At 46.9% G+C, this 15566-nt stretch overlaps 1 protein-coding gene across 1 annotated transcript; it reads right to left on the minus strand.

Moving 5' to 3' along the window:
- Positions 1-602: 602 nt before the first annotated feature.
- Positions 603-14913, minus strand: LOC144157934 (uncharacterized). Its single transcript, XM_077688647.1, has 3 exons — positions 14586-14913; positions 9451-9635; positions 603-741 (listed from the first exon to the last, which is right to left on the minus strand). Exons 1-3 carry the CDS (start codon positions 14692-14694, stop codon positions 709-711), a joined length of 327 nt encoding a protein of 108 aa, XP_077544773.1. The 5' UTR covers positions 14695-14913; the 3' UTR covers positions 603-708.
- Between the last annotated feature and the right edge of the window lie 653 nt (positions 14914-15566).

A 15566-nucleotide genomic window follows, 5' to 3' on the forward strand; every position in this document is an offset into this window, starting at 1 on the left:
ACACAAAATATGTTTCCAAAGGGTGACGGGAAACGTACATTTGTTTGTTATAGCCGCTAGTTTGTTGAAACGGGGTTCGCTTTATGTGGGCTATACTGTACCTTATTCCTGGCAGGTGGTTTTTTATACTCGTTGGCGTTATTGCGATATGAACTGGATGCAGTGCTTCATCCTTAGTTCATTTGTCTCGGTATAACTGAGCGTATTAGCCCTGAGATCGATCAAGAATGCGGCACTGCCGGTTCTAATGACACTAGTCGCTCTTAATATTCTTGAATGCACATACTATATTTTTAGAATGTTTGACTGTACGTACGGATAAATCTAACTGTTTTTTTATCAGACCTTGTAAACAAGGGAAAGCAACATAATCAACATTTTCATCTTCATCGTCAACACATTTATCTGGCGTAGCAAACTAGACGTCATAGCTCTGCTGACATCTCCAGTAATTTTAAAGGTCGTTCTCTCATTCTCGCGCAAGAGAATGAAGAAGGTTCGACTTTACGAGACATTTAGGTGTTGTACAAAATTTATGGTAAACTCAAATCGAAAGATGAGTGACAGTCAGCTCGAAAAAATCTCTTTTATTCTTTGTTCCTTTCTCCAAACACTTTCTCTTGAAAGTGCGGCCAGAGGTGACAGTGTAGCAATATGAGCAGCATCTTAGCCGTCAACATTTTTCAGACTGAGCAGCGACGTTTGTCTTCATGCTTCTGCAAAACGTCGTCTGGCGAGTGCCTGCAAGACGTGAGGGCATACGATGAGTGGCGGTTAACAGCATTCACAATACCTTTCTCACATTTTTTGCACGCATCACACCTGCAATTCAGGCAACAGAGACATCACTGCAACACTTAGTGTTGTTTCATTTATCTGATTGCCGTGTTATTGTAGTGGATAGTGCACGTTTAAAGACTTTTTTCACCAATTATAACTTCAGGTTACTTAGTTGATTACAAAGCTTGTTTAGCTGCTGATTCAGGGTTGGTGGCTCTGACCCTGAATCAGCCCATTGGCCTGCTACTGGTCTGCTACTGTAGTCTGCTACTGGAAAAGGCTGGGCATGAAATATCGACACGTTGTCAAACGCTGTCAATGACGGACTCGCTCCCCGGGGGATGAAATCATACTGGTTATTTATTCTGGCATCTTCGGCAGGACTTCGATGCAAAGCAGACGTTGCAAACTGAGAACGAGAGCGGAATGGTTAGGGTACTCTGCACGGTGAACGTGTTGACCAGCTATAAAATTGTCGCTTTTGCGTGCAGCTGCATAGCTTCCACATGTCTTGCTCCACAAATGTGCGTTATGTGCTTCTGTAGTTCAGTCCTCGCTACGGAGCCGAGCGGGTGTGTTTTTTCGCTCTGCTCCGCTTCGGGGAGACTTCGGATCGGCGGCCCGTTGTTTACACGGGCCGTCGGCCTGGATTTGGATATTCCCGGCTCTCCCTCTGCGGCTGTGGTTCGTCGTGTGCAAGCTTTCGCTCCCCAGTACCCGTGTGTCGGCCACAGTATAGTCCAGGGAACACCGAAGTGGTTGGAACCGCCGCAGACTTCGCTCCTTGCCACAGCAAGCTCGCCTCTACGCTTCCCGCTTCGAGCCACCTCGTCTCCCGGACGCAGCGTGGCGCCAGCCAGCATTGTTTCAGGTGTGTTGTGTTCAACGGGATCGCCCGGTGAGAAACTACCCTCCTCTAATGTTTACTCACCTTTCTAAGCTTTACATTTCTTTACCCAACCCTATTCTCCCTTTATACTATCTACCACGGAATGGGTTCATGCAGGGGAACTCACTTAAGGAGTTCAGAAGTATCCAATTTCTCTTCCCTCTTCTTTTAAAAACAAACCACCAGTACTGGTGTGCTCGCCCCTTTAATATTGTTGAATCTAGAAGAGGTAATCTCTCTATCATCGAAGTGGGACTTGTGAGTAACAGAGCTAACAACTAGTTTTCAAGAGGCAGAAAGAAAGACGCGCTGACGCTAAGAGGGCTGCAGAACGCGCATACTTAGTGGCTAAATGAAAAATAAAAGGGCGCTATCCCGTCCTGCTAAAGTGGATGTCCAGTGAAGCTGTTGTAAATCACTACAAATGGGGATAGACAAACGTATGAAATGTTTCTCGCCGTCTCGGCGGGCTTGTCGCTTGCACTCGGCTTTTCTGGCGGCAAATGCTGTCGTGCGCTCGGCGTCTTGGACGAGAACTACTGGGTCCTGTATAGCCTGGCACATGCGCTAGCTCTCTAATGACGTCAACGCCCCTCCTCTTTCGAGAGCAGCTGCAAAACTAATCTTTACCAGGACACATTTGGCGAGGGGGGGGGGGGTCCATCGTTCAGATGCACTTAATCATCCATCATGCGGTTTCAATGCGTGTTTTGTGTTTGTTTGTTAGGCGAGTGCGGAGCTGTATGCTGCATGCCTGATTAGCCTGACGCATGCACTCGGTGTCTTGGGCAAGAAGTGCTGGTCCTGCCTGGGTTTTTGTCTTCGACAGAAAATTTGACAACCAACGAGATGCTAACAGCTTCGCTGTAAATAAGAGCTTGCTCGCGCAGAACCAGATTGTCTCCTTCGGGATACAGACGGCGTGTGCATAGACGTGGAGAGTGCGCCCGCGGGAGGGGACCGGCCAAGCGAAGCCACAGCACCTATTCGTGCAGAGGCTGCGGGGAGGAAGCGTGGCTCGAAAAGTGCGGAAGCCGGTCGGAAAGGAAGCAGGAAGAGCGTACAAAGGTCAGCTTGAACCTGAGCGAGAACAACTCGGACCTTGGGCGTTTCGATACTAACGGAGTGTTTGAAGCATTCCACAGCGCTAATCAGAACTGAGACTGTCTGCTTGCACCCAAACCCTAGGGGAGTACCTTTTCTGTTTACCTATCAAAACGACGATCTCGACGCGTGCATCCAAAGCCACGCAGGAACCACAGGCTGGCAGAACTTGGCTGAAGGACCAGTCGGCTCGTGCCTTGACAGCATGTTTCAGCTACCCTGCTGGGCGCACCCACGCGAGGAGGTGGCGCTACGGAACATTTGCGTCGGTGCGGCACACATACCAGCAGTCACAAACACCTGGCCACCGGATCGACGGGAACCACTTGGCCCAACTTGCCCATGTTGGTCCACATCGGTATCGACCGCAGATATTCACTATCCTTTGTCGACTTGGAGTGGTCTGCAGCGCTCCCGAAACCGGCAGTTAAACAGCGTGGGGCTGTATACAAACCGACCACCTTAGTGTGAAGGCTGGCTTTTTGGGTCATATCACCGCAGCATCTTAGGTTTCATTGCCGAGAACAACTAGCTCTAGTACACTTAATAAAACTCGCCTCTACCACACTATGCTGCATAGCAAACTTTCGAACAAAAAAATGCAGCGACGACTTCGGTGTCTTTGAAGAACTCTTTCCAGTGGATGCAAGGAATTATTCCAAGGTCAAAACAGAACTGCTGCACAGATTCATGTTTACCGTTGACGACTTTCGAGAGGAGTTTCATTTTTGGAAGTCGGTCGACGCGACCGCCGCGCACTTAATGGTTCCCCCGTATCATTAACTTCACCACATGACGCAGCTCTAGGCTATAAGTAGGTTTATGGTGAACTGTGTGAGCTGCTAACGAGAGAATAGTATCTTAGCGGATGCCACTTTAACTTGTACCTCTATTTGAAGGATAGGAAGGCTGGCATCTTTGACGAAATGCTTAGTTTGACTGCTAATATCCTTGAAGTTCAACGAAGCAACAACCCGGTGAAGGCCAGAGAGAGAGAAGTCCAGATGTCTTCATCCTATGCGTCTTTCGTCTGCTCTCACGCCTTACAGCATCGCGATATTTTAATAAAATACACACAAACAAACAAACAAACAAACAAACAAACAAACAAACAAATAAATAAATAAATAAATAAATAAATAAATAAATAAATAAATAAATAAATAAATAAATAAATCCTCGAGCACATATGTATGCCCTCGTGATTTCAAGGCGAAAGGCAACAATTATCAGACTTCTCCATTTCTGCATCGTCTCCTCCTCCTCCTCATCCTCCTCCTCTTCCTCCTCCTCTTCCTCCTCCTTCACGTGTACCTGTTCTACACGCGTGTCGTCGTGCTCACCTGTCACGAGGCACACACCGGGCTAGTTCTTGTTCCATACAGTCAGTCTGCGGGTTAGACCTGTGGTTAGCGAAGCTGGCTGCTGCTTTGGCGACACGGGCTCGAATCCCACATGAACACAAATGTGTTTTCCTAATATCTAATACCTGCAGTTCTCGCGCCCGTGTGGAACGAAAACTCGCGGACATGATTCGCCATCTAGTGGGCAATTAGTGTGTATACTCTTGCTGGCGACCTAAGGTGCTTGTCGGTGTGTGGCGGCTCCGTCTCGTGCACGCCCCAGTTTACCCAGTGGCGTGTGTTCAGCGTACGGAAAAAAATTATGAAAAGTAAAAAGAATGTGTTACGGCCTCCGTATTTTGACGTCGTAATCCCACCTCCCCTCTTCCAAATGTCTTGCGAGCAATGTATTTGTATCTAAACGGGATGCCACCTTTAAGAAGATTATTGTAAGCTTGGTCTTTGTAAGCTGGCTTTCTTCTACACTGCGTGTTGCGCAGTAAAGCATGCCCATCTACGGTGGGAATATGTTTGCAGCAACACTTAATCCTCCTCTCCACAGCCACCGCCTCTTTCTTGAGCGGTGTATACTGCTCACCACGCGCAGCGTCAATGTCCCACGGCCATTGCGCAATGCCGCGGGCTCCTCGGCGCCCAGCTCTGTGGCGCAGTATACTGTGATTGGTGTAGCCGTGTTGTAATACGACGCCATTGTCTCTAGCCAACTACCACGTGTGTCCTTAGTCTGTGAAGTGGATATCAGGCCACTGTCCTTATAATTCAACACAGGAAATCCCTAATCAAGCTAATCCCAAACATAGCAAATCCAACCAGACTGCCAGCTTCGCTGGAATTCTCTCTTCCAAGCGTGAAAGGCCTCTGATTTTTATTCATATTTTCATTTATATTGTTGCCATTACAGCAGTGGTCATTTTGATACCCTTATTGTTCTCGCGGACGACAATTACGGCCACTTGTCACGTTCGATGAGCCGTCAAAGGCTTTCGCGTTGATAAGTAATTAGCGCCCCAATCATCGCACCAAGAATAAGTAAGCAACAGAGACAAGCCGACGCCTAGCAACGAGGAGGTATCCTGCTAACATAAACATTGCATGCCTAATCACGCCGTTATGAGTCTCGCTGGTGCCGGGTGACGCGTCTTAAATCATTCCACCTCCTCGTTTTTTTTTTATTTTGTGCGTTCCGGACGTTGGAAAACTGGAAGGTTTATGGAAGTTGACGGGATACAATTTGCGAAAGGTGGACGGGATGTCGTTCCAATTTCCCATGTCGCGCTGAAGAGCGGCCGGAACGGAAAATCGAGACGCGTTTGGCACTCAAGTGGCGAAACCAAATGAACACAGGCGCTGGAACGATGGGCAGAAGAAGTGAAATATAATTCCCTCGACGCGACGGATTACGTAAAAGTATGTCATCGTACATATTCCACTTTTTTCTTTTCTCCTGGAATCTAAGCGTTCGCAAAAGCGATTGAATTGGGAGCAGTAACTGGCAAAGCAAATTGCTAATGCGAGTAACAATAACAGCAGAAACAAGAAAGGGACTACTACATAACCATTTAACTTGTCGGAAGGGGCTGCTGGGCTTACCAGTCGTGGCGTTCAACTTCAGTTTTTTCTCCAGATGTCACAACCTGACCCGGTTGTCTTTTGTGCCTATTTCTGGCACTTTTGCCTCTTTTAAGGTGGCGCGTAGTCGTCCTCTCTTATAGTGTTTGGACAGCGCTGAGTAAATGTAAGACTCGGGCGAGAATATCTTTTGCCCGAACGCCCTTCTGCTGAAAATTGGGCAACGCTGTAGAGCGCGATACGAGACTGGGAGGGGAAGGCAGCAAGGCGTGGACCGACAAGCGAGGAACAGAAATAGAGACGGGAATTCGCCTTACAAATCCAAAGCACGATCGTCAAATCACCATATCGACGAGAGCTCTCGTGCTGCCTCACGGCTTGCACGTGGCATAGTGGCAACGTCGCTGTTGTCTGAGACGTGGCTGTGCATCGCGATAACACTCTTCTTGATGGGAAGGTTATGGATAGGGCCCCTGGGGTGAAATTCTGAATGTTGTCCTTTTCATGTTCGTTTCAAAGCGTCCACTTCGAGAGAGCTCTGACCGGCTGAGAGCAGACGGTACTCATGTGATGCAAGAGAAGCAAGGCTGCGCAGTGGTGCATTTTTTTCTCTGCTGCGGCGCAGGTTGAAGGCCTCGCAAGTGCTGCATGCGGTGCAAGAGAAGCACAGTCTGTGCAGTGGTGAAGTTGTTTCTTCACTGTACCAGATCTCGGACGCGGTAAGCGCATTTTTTTTTAAACGGACACAGCTCAGGATTTCTCCTTTGAATGATTCCTTGGTCATGTTCTGCTTGGCAAGCTGGGAACCAAATAGGAAGAATTCTGCGCGCTTTGTTTTTCTTTTACAGCAAAGCTCTCTTGCGCCAAGTTCTCAACAAACTTGCGTGCGTCTATCAGGGCGCGTCGAAAAAGAGTCGCACGCGCTCAGAGCTAGTGAAAGGTCCTCTGCGGCTCTCAGTGAAATGCAGGTTAGGTTGGGAAAAATTACAGATACCAAAATTGGCCACTAAGACGACTCTATCATTACGATGAGTTTCATTCACTTGTCGTGATTAGTTCACAGTAAACTTGTAAACGTTAGAGAATTAACGTCAGCTGTCAATACGTGACCGTTTTAGTAACGGAGAGAATACGGTGGCAGAAAACGGCTGCAATTCTTGTTTCACCAAAAACTAGCCAGAAAGAAATTACTTTCGAATGGATTCCAAGGAAGATATGTCTATGTGTCTTTATTTGGAGGATATAGTAAGTCACCATACACAACTCAATATAGCTGTACACCAATACAGCTTCGCTGGTCTTCCATCTTTACGGTAGCAGAAAGGTTACGCGTTTTTTTGTGAGTTTGTGGCAAATTAATCTCCAACAACACTACCCATGAATGTCTTAGGAGCCTAGTAAACTCACGCCACATAGGTGCTAATTTACGTCCCACAATCTTTAACATGCATAAAACTGATCAAGGATACATCGTCAAGGTCTTCAGGACTTTTGTGCAATTACTCGCTCTCCATACAACACTTGACGGTTTCGATCTTTTTGGAACCTGGTAGGCGTTTTGCTCAAACGCAATACGGAACGCAAGTCCAGAGTTTGCCACCAATGATAATGCACCCAGAGAACAGAGGGCTACACGCAAGAACGTCCATGCTATTAAGCGTGGACGTTTAAGCGTGGACTTATTAAGCATGGACTTATTGCCCCTCCCCACAACGCAGGATCCGGGGTAATTGGGGATTAATGGGAGAGGCCTTTGCCCTGCAGTGGGCGTAGATATGATGATGATGATGATGATGATAATGCAGGCTGTGTTGTGCAGCTACGCAATCAATGAAGTGAAGCCAACAAAAATATGTGGCCATTGGTTGGAAGACGTAAATTTCGTACCTCACATTTTTGCTGTCGTTACATCGCATCCATCGTTGGGTTTAGCCGCAAGTATGTTCACTTGTGTATTCATTGAATGAGCTTCGTTATACCACCGAACAGCTAACGTTAACCAGGTAGCAACTGCTGGCACGTTCTAAGTCGTATTGGAAATGAAGATATAACCTTGAGAGAGCATGTCTGTCTTGTGTCGCAAGACCAGGATATCTCATGGAGCAATTCACTCGCAACGAAACCGCTGCAACCCAAAGCCTCAAAAAGTTTCTTTCCAGGCCCGAGCTGTGTTAAACACAAGATGACCAAGACATGCTGTTGCCTTACTGTCGCAGAACTTTTTTTTTTCAGTTCTTAACGAGACGCTCTCCATTAACTCATGGCAAACTAGGGAAAACTATCCAAAACTAAATCTTGAAGACGCTAACACCGTTTTGGAGAGGTCCATTCGATATAAGTAAAAAAAAAGGGGGGGGGGGGATTGAAGTTTGAACCAGACGTGTGTTTCAGTGACTAGCTTCCAAGAAGTTCGGGGGCACGAAAGAAAAAAAAATATCAAGGAAGAGTCCCGTCTTAAGTGGCACCCAGACGCAGCGAAACCAATTTCCCAACGGCGCCAGACGTTGACACACACGTACTGCGTAGCTCTTAACCTAACCACCCGAGATTACGAATGCGCCCTACCATTAGCAGTGTACGATGTCGTTACACTGTATCCAGATCGGACCTCACTTTGCCTTCGTAATTGCGGGACTTCTCATCGGCCGACACGACATTAGACCAGGTACATTTTTTTTATCATAGCTAGGCCGAGCATGCGCTTAAGTGGCAAACACTTTCAAAGTTTGGTCGTGAATTTGCGAGCGGTTAAAATTGGTTTGTTTTCAGAAAACTGTATGGGATTACTTTTTTTTCTTTTCAATCCGCTGCGGTGGCTCAGTGTCTAAGGCGTTACGCTGCTGAGCACAAGGTCGCGGGTTCGATTCCCGGCCTCGGCGGCCGCTTTTCTGATGGAGGCGAAAAGCAAAAACGCCCGTGTGTACGAGATTTTGGTGCACGTTAAAGATCCCCAGGTGGTCAAAATTAGTCCGGAGCCCTCCACTACGGCGCGCCTCATCGCCTGCGTTGCGTCGGCGGGTTAAACCGTACAATCAATCAATCAATCAATCAATCAATCAATCAATCAATCAATCAATCAATAAATCAATCAATCAATCAATCAATCAATCAATCAATCAATCAATCAATCAATCAATCAATCAATCAATCAATTCTTTTCAAACAAAGCCTATTACTCCAGGTACGAACCCAGGTAACGCCTGGTAGCGTCAATATGACCTTCAAGCTCAGCCAAGGTGAAGGAAGTTCCCAGACCAGCTTTGCGGTGCGGATGGATTGCGCTTCGATTACCGGCTGCAGCAAATTTGAAGACAGCGAGTGGAGCTCGCGTCTAAACAGCGTGCTGGCCACGTATGCGACGCCATGGGAGACGAGCAGTGCGGGGAACCCTACTACTACAAGCGACAATCAGCACAACATGTCGTGGCTTTGCAGCGTGTCTGGTTTGTCTGCACGGGGAAATGCCACAAACATCACTTTGTGAGGGATGAATTGGGAATGTCATGAATGGGAAGCTTAGCGAAAAAGAAGACGAGGAGAGTGGCAGACGAGTGGCCTGTCTCGTCTGCCACTGTTCTTGTCTTGTTTTTCGCTAAGCCTCCCGTTCAGTATGTACCAACTAGCCCAGCAGCCCGTTTTATTGGAAATGTCAGGCAGCTAAAGCTTGGCTTCACGTCGATTCCCACTGAGCCAGGGGATTTTTATGGTATGCCGGAATAACTAAACTTTTCCTGACATACGAACCGTGCATATTTGGTCGACCAGGTCCGGCGCGCAGTCAACGCGGGTCGCCCTCGCCTCCTTGCAGTAGTAATAGTAGTGGTACGTTCCCTCCATCGAAAAATAGACCGGCTCTCCTGGCTTCCGGTACTTGGTTGGCGGGTCCATTTTCTTGCATTGATTGTGCGCAAAGTCCATCTCAGCGGCGTCTGGAAACACATGGGAGCCACGTCGGAGTCACTAAATGTATTGAAGAAACCAGTTTAGGGAGGGCGTATAAAAGAAGAAAGAAAATAAAGGTAGGTAAACAGATACTGTAACACGCTTGGCTACAGTCCGCACGTAAAAGGGGCTGGGGGATAGAAAAAAAGGTAGACAGGTAAAGTAATAAGAAAAAGGTATGAGCGAAAAATGACAATCAAGGAGTATAAGTTGTCAGGTTTAGCACTTGCAAACCTAGTTATCATAAGCAAAAGGTCTGCATCGCTTAGTTTTCCGCAGCCTATGCACATAATGTTTAATCAAAGTTCGGTCACACCTGCCACACTTGTGATCCGGCCGTGGCGCGCAATCAATGGGAAGACCAAGCGCCGCCGAAGCATCCGTTAAACCCTTCCACGTGATGTGGTACCACAGACGCGAGACTTCGAGCGAGCGCAGCTGCGACGACTCTCCGCAATGGGTCACGTAGTGTGACGTGACACCTGCCACACTTGCGCTCGGGCGATGGCGTGCCATAAATGCCTAGACTAAGGGACCAAGCACCGCCGAAGCAACAGTTAAACCCTTCCACGTGGTGTGGTACCGCAGCAACGAGACTTTGAGTGAGAGCAGCTTTGAGGCCTCTCCGCAGTGGGTCACGTGGCGTGACGTCACACCTACCACACTTGCACTCCGGCGGCTCAAGGTCATCGCAACGCGACGAGTGACCTTGCGAGACAGCGTTCTACAGCTTTCGCTCGAGGATCAATGAACTTTACACTAAAAGGAAACCAACAGCGGCAAACACATAGCGGTGCGCGCAAATGAGTCTCCACAGCTGTTCGCGCAGGCAATGTGTCTCGAAACAGCAACGTAGCGCTGTTCCAGGAAAAATGAGGTGAACAACGGCATTTGCGAACAATGGAAGTGGAGACAGAAAGATCAATTGTAAAGCGGGTACAGGCACACAAGTGGCGCCCAGAAGCCTCATCAACATCAAAGACGTCCAGAACGGCGATGCCTCATCTCGATGAGGTAGCCCTAGGGTTTAGTAAAATCCCCCCTTCCCACAGGCTACGCAAAAAGGTTTCTTCATAACAACGGATGCAGGGAAGTTGTCGTATTCCCACTACGAGTTGTTCATAATTTGCGCTGCTGAGCACGAGGTCGCGGGTTCGATTCCCGGCCGCGGCGGCCGCTTTTCTGATGGAGGCGAAAAGCAAAAACGCCTGTGTGTACGAGATTTCGGCGCACGATAAAGATCCCCAGGTGGTCAAAATTAATCCGGAGCCCTCCACTACGGCGCGCCTCATCGCCTGCGTTGCGTCGGCGCGTTAAACCCCACAATCAATCAATCAATCAATCAATCGAGTTGTTCATAATCGCCTCAGCATAAGGCAAACTGAAGGCACTGTGTAGAAAGAAGCCTTCTAATCACAAAATTGGTAAATTCGAGAGGCAGTTCTAGGTTTGTGTAGTGCAGTGCATGCACCCAGGATGGCAGGGAGCTTCGAAGCAGTCGGCGTTACAGTGACCGGCTGTATGTACACATTGAACTTGTTCAGTAAAATCTGGTAGTTCGATAAGTGCTGCTGTTACTCCAGCTAGGTCCGTCACTTTTCAGTTCCGAACACCAAACATCCCGTAACCAACTTGAAGTTGAAAACATCTCAGCATGTGACAGGAAAATAGGAGTAAAGTGGGCGGGTCGGTGGTGGCCGCAGGCAAGAACAAACCTAGATTTCTTATGGCGTTTACACACTCGACTCGCGTACAACTGTGCAAGAGGACATCACACCCACCGCGGTGGCTTAGTGGCTACGCTATGGCGTTGTGCTGCTGAGCCCAAGGACGTGGGTTCGATTACCGGCCACGGGGGCTGCTTTTCTGATGGAGGGGAAAAGCAAAAACGCCCGTGTGTTCGAGATTTCGGTGCACGCTAAAGATCCCCAGGTCGTCAAAACTGTTTCGGATCCCTCCACTATGGCGCGCCTCATCACCTGTGTAGTGTAGGCGTGTTAGAACTCATAATCATAATGAATAATCAAGAGGTGATCACAGTCGCGTAAGTGTAGAGCATATCCATTGCCTGTGTCTTGAGCGGATTTTTAAAACGTATCCTGGGTGCCTTTTGCGGGTGTACTAAAAGCCTATTATCTGAAAACGAGGTCATTGCACGCTTGAAGTTTTTTTTGTAACAATTACCCCTGCTTTCTATTCAACTTTTCTCGCTCACTGTTTTGTCATGTGGCGTATGAAAGGAAGTTTAAAGAAGCCAAGAGAAAAGAAAGTAGGAAAGTAGGAAAAAGAGGCGGGTATCAAAATCATAGATAGTGACGAAAGCAATAAGCGTGAGGTAGTCTAATTAGTAGGCATGTAGTCGAGTTTCGTGATGAAAGTTCGGTAGCTACCTCTAATATCTTCCTGCACCCATTGCTTACACTCATCCGGATTATCCAACCTGAGACATAATTTTGTAATCATCTTGGTGGAAAACAAAAGCGCTCAAAAACAAAAAACAAGGACGAAGGAAGACGTAGACAGCACGGCGCTACGTCTTCCTTCGTCCTTGTTTTTTGAGCGCTTTTGTTTTCCACTAAAAGGAACACATACCAACTAGCCCAACTTTCCGTTCTTCTGCAGTACATAATTTTGTAAGTTAGGCTGTGTCGGCTGGCGTAGTGGCAATTCTTAAAGAAATCACAAATGGATTAAACAATACGGGCGACAAAAATGAGCCCTGTGGCACTCCTCTCGCCAAGCACAGCTTTTAAGTGCAAGCAGTAGGCTTGTTCAGGGTTACAAACTCGTGAGCTATTGCTAAGATAGCCCTCAGGAATAGTGCCGAAAAGAGCTATAAAGCAATCTAAATATAATTTTCTTACACCCCTGCTACACGGTCATTTCGAAGGCCTTTGAAACGATTGACACGTGACTGAAATACCACCTTTGAGCTGCTACACGACGTTTGCAAAGGCGTTTGGATGAAGTGGCATTTGATTGAATGGAGTAGCACCAACGACCTTTGAGGTTCGCAAAGTCCTTTGAAACGCGGACGCTGGTACTGTCGGGCGCAGTTTCTGCGTGCACTATTTAAAAATAAATGATTATTTACGATTAAAACTTCAGAATTAAAAAGCACGCTCTTACATGTTCATTTGTTTTTGTTTTCTATCGTTCGGTCAAGGATTACAAGGTAATGTGGCCGTGCGAAATAAAGAAAAAAACTGCCTATTTTTCATGTTTTGTGTGTGTATGTATTGTATAGTCAAGTTTATCGCTGAAAAGGTGTTTTTTGACCTGAAATAAATTTTTTTGCCAAGTTATGAGAGCCAAACTTCACAGCCATGGCGACCATAAAACATAGCTGGTGAATGCGGAAACTTTAAACTGCCTTGGAAAATTGCCGTGTAGATCAGCGGAACTCCTTCCAGTCCGAATGGCATTTGAAATTTCGAAGGCCATTCCACTAAAATTATTTTTGAAATGCTCGTGTAGTACAGGTATTAGTAACCGTGCGTGATTAACTATGTGAATTGCCTTTGCTGTATCAAGAAAAACGCACCGATATATTTTTTTTGCCAAATGCAGCACGCAGTTCATCGGAAAATTTACCAAGTAACAAAATTGTGTCTGTTAGAGAGACAAATCCAAAATTTCGCGCAAAAAGCATGCAAGGTTTTTCAAAAAATGATGTCATATTGAGTTAAAGTTTGAGATAATATCTAAAACGCTGAAATCTATTCGTAGGTTCTCGCACTAGTCCTCTTTCTTTTAAAAACGGGTTTGCAAGTGCGGTTTTTAAAGAATCTATTAAAACAGTGCTATATATATATATATGTATAACTAAGTTTACAGAAAAGCGTACCTGAAAGTATACCTGAAAATCCCGTCTATGCCGGGTATTTTGCCACAGCGGATACTAACGTAGCCATCTTAGCTGTTTTATGCAGCGTAGCGAAAGGAGAACCAGTAAAAACAACAGTTCATTCAGATTAAAGATTCAGCCAAGGGCTGCATTTCAGCATTTTACATTGAACAATGGAACACGGCGAGGGATTAAAAACACTTCAAAAAACTTCATTTAACTTCTTTTGAAGTCTTTTTGATCCCTCGCCGTGGCTGTCAGCTGCCAGTTCGATGTTTTATAAAAGCGCCGCAGCGACACGGATACACATTTAATGAGGCGCTTTTTGAGCCAACTATTTTCCCGATCCGTACTGCAGGAGCACAAATTTATACGTTCGTATCAACAGCTTTATTTCCTTAGAAAAGGACAAGTACGGGACTAAAAGCTCGAGCAGCTTGACGAGGTCCCGACCCCGTTACAAGTAAGCAAACAGCAGCATGACGGTCAGTCATGAACAATGTGTTTAAGATAAATTTCGATAAATAGCTTCGAGTAATACAAGATTTTGTAACATCACGCTAAATAGTAGAGAAAAGTCCATAGGCTCAGTCCTGAAGTGACATGAACATGAAAAGCAGCAATCTACAAGAAAACAGAATAAGGTTCTGTTCTAAAATGGAATACAGTTCTAATCTAGAAAGGAATAAAGATCAATAGGAATAAAGTTGAAAGGGAATAAAGTTGTATAGATACTACATTACTGACTACTTTGTTGCAATTTTCATGCTCTTCAAAGGTCCTGTTAATGTTTTGTTGAAAACGTTTGACCCTACAAAGAAAGAAAACAAATTCTCCAAAAACTTTGGCTCCCAAAAGACACTGCAGCGTACTGTGATGTTCCAGACACGGAATTACATTTGAGAGATGCGGATTAGCACTGTTATGCCGGCTGAGACGTAAATGCGCCTTTGTCACTCAGTCATTGCTTTTATACCTAGCGCGCGCCTCTTGTTTATGACTGTAGCGATGACAGAAACGCGAAGCCTTTATTGCAGGTGCAGTTTCACTAAACAACAACTTCTACAGAAAGGGATAACGGAACCCTCACCGGGTGACTGGGCGGTAACCATCGACGGCGACTGCAACAGTATCAAGATTCCAAGTGCACCGGTGGCGAAGGCCATGGCGGCGTAGCGCGAGCCTGTCGTAGCGGCCATTTTTGGCGGTGTCGGTGTCGAAACCCCAGCCGGCTGCGGGTCTATGAAGGGCTGCGCGTTCCTTGACGGCCTGTCTCGGTTGGCCTGAACGCTTGTCGTGCCTATGCTTCGGGACTCCAGACGCCCGCGAGAAGTTGCCTGACTGCTGACTTCCGGTCACGATGCTGCGGCTTGCGGTCGTAACCACGGGCCACGGCTGTCGCTGTTAACATTGGTTCCCCCCCCCCCCCCCCAACAGACGGGCGAATGCTGGCTCTGGCTCAGAACGCCTGGCTCTGAGAGAGTCGATGCGTGTTGGAGTTTAATCTCGTTAGATGCACGCGACCCCCGTAGTACGACGCCGCACGTAATAATCCAGGAACCCTGCAACACATTTCTTAACTTTTTAGAAATCTTAAACACTTCCGGAAAGTAGTCAATTAACACATCCAGCACTTCAGATTAGGGGGTCGCAAAGTACCTCGAATCAACATGGCAACTCTCTGCCCATCAGGTAACTAGGAAACTTGCTCAAAAGACTTTTCTCTCTTTCCCGGTTTTGGCGTTCATCGACCTCTGGAATTACGTCATTACAGTGGGGTAGTGGCTATGGGTCGTCTTTCCTGCAGTTGCAGCAATGAACGCATTCGATAGCCACTTTAAAAAGAAAGCTACAACGGCAAAGCAGAAATGGAAGGCAAAGCAGAATGGAAGTGTGTGGAAGGTTTCAGCAGGGGATGAAGATTCTAAGGGGTACCCGTCTGGGGCCAAACAAAGTTATTCATTCATTCATTCATTCGCGGCTCTCAACCAACTAGCAGGCAATGCGCATGGTTTTTGTCAAAAACTCGTAGCTCAAGTGTAGCTTGGACGAGTAAAGCTGCAGTGTGAAT

Source organism: Haemaphysalis longicornis, unplaced genomic scaffold, assembly GCF_048455015.1.
Source record: "Haemaphysalis longicornis isolate Haplotype H1 unplaced genomic scaffold, Haemaphysalis longicornis Haplotype H1 scaffold_10, whole genome shotgun sequence".
Classification (NCBI taxonomy): Eukaryota; Metazoa; Arthropoda; class Arachnida; order Ixodida; family Ixodidae; genus Haemaphysalis; species Haemaphysalis longicornis.